Source organism: Glycine max, chromosome 11 (assembly GCF_000004515.6).
Source record: "Glycine max cultivar Williams 82 chromosome 11, Glycine_max_v4.0, whole genome shotgun sequence".
In the NCBI taxonomy this organism is placed as follows: domain Eukaryota; kingdom Viridiplantae; phylum Streptophyta; class Magnoliopsida; order Fabales; family Fabaceae; genus Glycine; species Glycine max.
In genome coordinates, this window is record NC_038247.2 from 10,009,358 (window position 1) to 10,017,221 (window position 7,864).

The 7,864-nt window shown below is 32.7% G+C and overlaps 1 protein-coding gene across 1 annotated transcript; it reads left to right on the plus strand.

Annotated features, from left to right (window-relative positions):
- The first annotated feature begins 1,777 nt into the window (after positions 1 to 1,777).
- Positions 1,778 to 3,262, plus strand: LOC100791273 (DNA damage-repair/toleration protein DRT100). Its single transcript, XM_003537909.4, has one exon. It carries the CDS (start codon positions 1,845 to 1,847, stop codon positions 3,006 to 3,008), a length of 1,164 nt encoding a protein of 387 aa, XP_003537957.1. The 5' UTR covers positions 1,778 to 1,844; the 3' UTR covers positions 3,009 to 3,262.
- Positions 3,263 to 7,864: the final 4,602 nt, after the last annotated feature.

Sequence of the window (7,864 nt, forward strand, 5' to 3'; positions counted from 1 at the left end):
TTGAAAGAGATAAGAAGATAAAAGTGAGATAAGTTAAAAAGGATCGGAGTAGGATTTGCGAAAAGATGTAGCATTTGAGTTATGTTGAAGCAGTGAGCGAGTCGACACTAACACTTGTATGTTTTGAGCTTGAGAGATCATTAGTGGATGAGAGGAAAAGAATTGTCAACAGATGACTTTTTGCCAATTAAACTACAAGCTTAAAGGGAACAATAGCGCTTTGGTGGCAGAGTTTAAGGGCCAACAAATTATGACCAACAGTTATTTAAAAGATATTCAAAATCGCAAGATACCCGCTCACGCATATTTACTTATTGTAAATGTGGCACATTGCATTTTGAATGTAATGGTAATGTGCAACCTAGAACATGTGGTAATAGAATAAGCTTTTAGGCAGATTCTTTTTCTGTCTATATATGATTATGAATACTAGTTAATTATTATATATGTAAACAGAAAAGGGGCAGCTAACTATAGTAAATATTCAAAATCCTACATAGAATTCGAAGATCAAGGTTCTATTCTAATCATGTAATGGAGTACACTAACAAAATTATTACTTGACTATACTTGTGTGTCTCAGCTCATGCATGTTTACTTTTATTTTGTTTCAATTTGTTTTGCTATTGTACTTTTGTAAGTTACTGCTAATTTTGTTATCTACTGTAATGCCAATCTTGTGCATTTTACACTATTTGTTTTATATGTTTACTGATTTCATTCCATCTTATCAACTTAATTTTTTGGTTATCTCCAGCTTTTAAATATGTTTCGATTTTTTGTCGATTCATGTCAAGAAATTACTGATCATTTGTAAAATATTATATAATATGTTTGTGAATCGTGATTTGCTTTCGTTTCGTACCAAAGTCATTTCTGCTCATTTCTAATGTGAAAAGAACAACCTCTCGTTACTCTTCCAAAAGATTTCCACTCAACAGCACAGAGAAACTTTGTAAATCACAGACAGTTAGAGTGAATTATTAAAATACATGTGCAGTCACTCTGTGCTATAATTGTTACTCCCGGATATAATTCAAGCAAAAGAATATAACTTTCCCAGTTGTTCCTAACTCCTTAATTAGTCTTTAAGTTTAAGAAAAAATATATTTTTTTCGCTGTATTAAAATAATTATGGTTTAAATTTTTAAAAAGAAATTAAAATATTTATTAAATATTATAATATCTAAAAAAAATTATCGAATTGCTTTATCTTCTTATTTCATTCAATAAAAATACAACAAATGTGAAAGACATTAAAACAATTAATTTTTCAATTCTTTTAAAGGAATAAATAAATATATTTTAAAAAAACTAAACTGACGTAAAATAAGTAAATAATACTTCAGAAAAATATAAATTTTCAAATATATCTAAATTTATATTTTTATAATAAATTATAACATGGTACTACTTACGTAAAGCATACAAACTAATAAAAACTTAAAGAACATTTTATACGAAACATTAAATGAAACAGATCCCGACTGTCTCCCATGCTCAGCCATTGCATAACATGGTATTTTATTTTTCCAAGCAAACAAATTAAGTTGATCACTACACCAAATAGTGCAAGATTTCCATTCAATTATTGAATTTTTCATTTTCTGAAAGGCAAAGAAATAAGTTGACTAAGCCAAATAGTGCAGGTGCAGGATTTCCCTATTCAATTATTAAATTAATTAGCCAATGTGCATTCTACGAATATATATTTTTTAATAATTAAAAAAATACAATAAAAGGTTGATACGAAAGGGGCAAAATGGTCATAAAATTTCAATAAACACTTAACAAGTTGAGTTATAAATTCCCACGGTCCCTAACTCTCATGCTCATGCATATGCATGCACAAATCGCGCATCTCTAAATTTTCTTTTTCCCTCTTCTCAAAACCTTCATACTACAATACAATGGGTAGAGTTTGGTTCACGGCGCCGTTGACGGCGCTGTTACTGCTCGCATTTTCCTCCGCGGTTAGTTCGTGTCCACAGTCGGACCTGGCGGCGCTGTTGGCCTTCAAATCCGCTCTCCGGGAGTCCAACGACGGCATATTCAACACGTGGACCGGCACCGACTGCTGCCACAACTGGTACGGCATCTCCTGCGACCGCAACACCCACCGCGTCGCCGAGATCAGCCTCCGCGCCGGTCCCGTCTACACCACCTTCGAGAAGCCCTTCCGTCCTGGCTACATGTCCGGTTCCATCTCGCCGGAGATTTGCAAGCTCACTCACCTCTCCAGCATCATCATCACCGATTGGCAGGGAATCTCCGGCGAGATCCCGCGCTGCATCACCTCCCTCTTCTTCCTCCGCATCATCGACCTCACCGGAAACCGCATCGCCGGCACTCTCCCCTCCAACATCGGAAGACTTCGCCATCTGACTCTTCTCAGCGCCGCCGATAACGTCATCGCCGGCATAATCCCGCCGTCGCTAACCAACGTGACCGGTTTGATGCATCTTGACCTCCGTAACAACCGGATCTTCGGGCCCATCCCACGAAGCCTGGGCCGGCTTCAAATGCTGAGCCGCGTCCTTTTAAGCGGGAACCATATTAGTGGGCCCATCCCGCGTTCATTCTGTCATATATATCGTCTGGTGGATCTGGACCTCTCTAATAACCGTTTATCTGGGTCCATCCCTGAAGCTTTGGGCCGAATGAAGGTACTATCGACGTTGAAGTTGGACTCTAACAGGCTTTCGGGAAGTATACCGGCGAGCCTTTTGGGCTCGGGTATCAGTGAGTTGAACTTGAGCCACAATTATTTGGAGGGAAATATACCTGACTCGTTTGGAGGTAGCTCTTATTTCACGTTACTGGACTTATCGTATAATAACCTCAAGGGCCCAATACCCAAATCCATGTCTTCCTCTTCCTACGTTGGGTTTGTGGACTTTAGCCACAACCACCTCTGCGGCCCAATTCCCAGCAGCTACAGTGATGCCGATGCGTCGTCGTTTGATTACAACGATTGCCTTTGTGGAAAGCCACTCAAAGCTTGCTAATTAATGCTATTCGATCTATATGATTATATCAACAACTGAGACTGATAGTGTGATTGATCTCATTCACTCTTTTCTAATCACCAATGTGTTTTTCTCGTCATATTAATTCATATTTTTGTCTGCTTTATTTCGTTTAATTTGTAAAATAAAATACTAGTAGAAGGTTTAATTTCCTGTCATCCATGCACACGCACGTCATGTTAAGATGTGCATGAATTTGAATTCAACCAGCCCTCAATCTTTATTAACACAAATTTCTGATTTCATTTCCGGTTTAGTTGCGTTTCTCTGACCGTAATGCATGCGGGTCATATCATGTGATTTCCAAAATTTTACACACACACACACACATATATATATATATATATTACCTTATCCTGTGTGCATGCACGAAACGCGTTTGCTTGAAGGTTGACCAAGCTAGCTAGCTCTTGCTTCGAAATTGAAATCAGGATGTCTGACACCATACCTCTTTCATTATTACTACTAGTGGAACAACAAAATTTAAAAAATGATCTATTATTATTATTTTGATTTGGATAGTAGAGTTATTAATCATTTAGTAATTGTCAACTATGGATGTTTGGTTTTGAATTTGAATGCATGTTGGCGAAATGAATTGGGAGAACGAAGGGATGGTAGACAGTACACGTGAAGCAGCGGTGAGAACATGATGACTGTAATAGCTGTTGCTGCATTGCTGCATTCAATTAAGCTGAAGGGTCCGATAAAACCGGAATAGTAATTTAAAGTTTAAATAACGATATGAATTTATTGAATATCCGTAGGTCTAGAATGAAATCAACATGATACATGATCTGCTGATCTAGTATGAACTTTTTGCATAAAATCTTCTAACATATATAACCCGTAACCACTAACCATGATCAAGGGCTGAAAGCCTCAGAATTTTTTGGCAGATTATTGAAATTATGGAAAATGATAGGTACGTTGATCCTGTCTTGAAATAATTGAGGAGTACTCTCTCTCTCTCTCTCTCTCTCTCCTTTTTCGAATCAAGAAAATTTTATTGCATTTGTTAATTTCTACGTAAAAATGTTAAAAGACTGATAAAAGAAATATTGAAAGTAGTATGTGGGTCCACATGAAAAATAATGGTAACAGACCATCCTGCACCCTAAAACTGAACTTAGGACCTAAGTTAGTGGGGACAAATTATAACAATTAGAATCAATGGGTTCAAATTTATAGAATTATAAGGAATAAAATAAAAACATTTTCCTTATAATTATTTTTTTAAAAAATACTTATATTTTTGTTTTTTTAAATGAGACTTTGAGAGGATGTGCTGCATGCATGTGCTTGCTCTATCTCACTACGGTTTAGGTTCGCCATTGATCGATACAAAGTCCCCAAGTAACCCAACTTGTTTGCATGCAAGAATGCAATTAATTAGGGGACGTATTAGATCCCTGAAAAATTTCAAAATCTATTATTTGGTTAGGCACCATCTATAAAGCTCAAGTAACTAGCATTTTTGTTTTGAGATGAATTTTATGAGGGATTCGAGTTACAATGTTTGATTGAGGGATCTTCTCACGTGTGTAAGCTTCTTCGCGTTTCCATGGCTTTTTGTGATCCAAGAGTTTGCAGTGAGGGGTGAATAACTGGAAGGAATCCCCTGCTCAAATTAGAGTTTGGTAGAGTAACGCTCGATATGTTAGAAACTAAAATTGCGTTCTATCCAAATTATAGGAGGTAAAATGTAATTAAAAAACACACTAAAACTCTAAGACATTATTGGTTCGGATTTCACCTAATAATTTATAAATAATTTTTTTAAAAGAAATAGTCCACTTAATTGCCAGCTATTAATGGGCTAGGAATCGAAAAAGACCCATCTGGTGTATCATTAGAAGCAAGTCCCTCACCAAAAAAAGAAAAGTAAGCAAGTCATAGGCGAGTTTTGCTAATTTCCTTTAGTTGCTTATGTTGCGTTATTTTAAGTAATAATACGCAAATATTATTTAATTTTAAACACCACACTTATATTTTTTATTTTTTTCTTATCACATAATGAATCATACTTATATTTTTTTCTTCCACTAAGTGTTAAATAAATTTTTGAATGTTAATCAAATATTTTTTTATTATTTTGCTACTGCCCGAGTTTGAATTTTAATCTTCACTTAGGAACTTTGAATAGGAGCACTAAAGAATGATGTTATTATACACATTTCTCAGTCTTGCATTTTTCTTTTCAAGACACCCAAACCCTATTATACACCTAGAGAGAAAAAAAGAAAAAAGTGATATGACATAATAAGAAAATAAAAATAAAGAGAAATATTAGTTATTGTATATGTGTTTTAAAAAAATTAATGTTAAAATCATTGGCCAACCTTCGAAACCATCACAAAATGTGACACGGGTTTGACTTAACAAAAATATATAAATTAACCGTATTTCTTACTTTGATAAAAAGAAAAACCCTAGCTTTTATAGTGTGTAGATTATTTACTAAATTTTTTTAACACTCGATCTTAGTCAAACTCTAAGTCTAGTTATTATTTGCAAATTTCTTTTATACATGAAGGATGTATATTAATTGTATAATTAATTTGTAAAGATAAATAAACTCTTTAGTTAGTGTTGGAGAATGTCATCTCTCCAATTTCTGATGTGAAGTAGATGTTAGAAAAAATTAAAATAAGATAAAATGAAAGAAATAAATAAGAAGAAAAATGTAAAGCCTTGAATTAAATAACAATAACAAAATAATTCTAATTGACACCACATGAATCAACAATGCACTATATAATAAGCATAAGGAAAAAATAAATTAGGGAAAGAAATAATCAGCGTGGATTAAAGCGTGCAAACACTATCTTTTGAGATTTTCTAGAGAGGAGAAAAAAGATATATTTATAGGCATAGACCTCCTTATTCAACAACAAACCAAATATGACCGTTGAAAATCAATTTACAGGTATCAAAACAAATGTAACAAATTTTTGACTTATTAAAACAAAATCTTAAAAAGATAGAAAATCTAATTTTATGTAACAAATTCTAAAATAAATATTTTATTTTATAAAATAGAATTAATATAAGTTATATATATATTTATAAATTTTAAATTATAACACAAATATTTACTAACATTTCCCCATATAATTTAAAATTTTAAAATATATTTTTTAAAAGATAATTTGTATAGCAACGTACAAGAAAGAACATGTAATATTGTATTTTGGTATAAGAAATCTTCCGGGTTTGAGCCTTATACCTAATGTTTATGAACTTCCACCTGAGAAAAATGTAGTGACTCAATTGTCTTGAACTACATATTCTTTAACCGGACTTTAGTACACAACCCCTATAATATTGACGTTCAATTAGGTTTTAATCAGTGGTAGCACGTTACACAACCTTACGCATGTATCTTGTTTCGTGAGTGTCACTTAGAGATTAACCCATATCTCACAGTGACGACCCCACCATCACACTCACTAGGTGAATCCTCAAAGAGTGGTTTGTGACCCATCCCTACAATAATTGTCATCGGATTCATTAAAAGGTATTTTTTTATACCAAAAATACACATATATAAATTCCTCAACCTTAGTATTATCACAATTTATAATATAACTCATCATAGGAATGAGAAACGGAACAACTCCGACAAATTTTATTTTGGTGTACTTTAATCAACAAACAATTTCGTTGTTACCCATCGAACTCCATTCATAGAATCAACAATCACACAGAGACGAGTGTCCATTGTTGTAACTAAATAATGGGCTTTAGTCTCATTCCCCTTGACGACTCAAGTACTTGTTGACGCGTCAACCCTTTTGTAAGGGAATTCGCAATATTGTTTTCTGACCTGACAAAGTCAAGAGAAATGACACCATGAGAAATCAAATTTTTGATAGACTTATGTCTCACTCTTAAGTTCTTCTTTTTTCATTAAAATTTTTGCTAGTAACTTTAGATATAACAACTTGACTATCACAATATAGGCTTATTCAACAATGACAAATCGCATAATAAATTTTTAAGAGATTCGGCCTCACTAGTAGCAATATCTAAAGTAATAATTTTTGCTTTCATGTGAAATAATAGTTTGTCAAATGCTACAAAAACCATTAATTTGAGAATATTTATATGAAAAAATTAGTTTACTCAAATTTTTCTTTAACTTAATGGATGAGTCATAAGGAGCAGAAACATGTTTCACATCAAAATAATTAAACTTCTTCAATAGCTTTTCAACATAATAAGATTAAGTAAAAATCATGCCATAATTTTTCTTTATAAGGTTAATACTCAAAATCACATATACACGACCAAAGTCTTTCATATCAAAATTTTTAGACAAGAAAAACTTCACATCATTTATGAAATGCATATTACTACCAAATATCAATATATCATCCAAATACAAACATAAAATGACACATCCATTATCATCAAATTGTTTCACATACACACATTTATCACTATCATTAATTTAAAAATCATACGAAAGAATAACTTGATCAAACTTTTTGTGTCATTGCTTTGGAGCTTGTTTCAAACCATATAAAGATTTAACAATTTATTTTTCAAGGAAAAACATTTTCAAACAAAAGATGTCATAATAGTGTCATTAAAAATTTCAGACACTTCTGAATTAACAACTAAGAATCTATAAGTAGTATTATGTAAAGAATATCCAACAAAAATACAATTAACATTTTTTTTTGTCAATTTTCCTTTTCTTATTACTAGACATTTCTACACTTTAAGATACTTCAGATTTGGTTCTCTTTTTCTCCATAGCTCATAAAGATTTTTTTTTAAAAAAAAATTATAAGATACCATATCAAGAAAATGACATACAAAATATA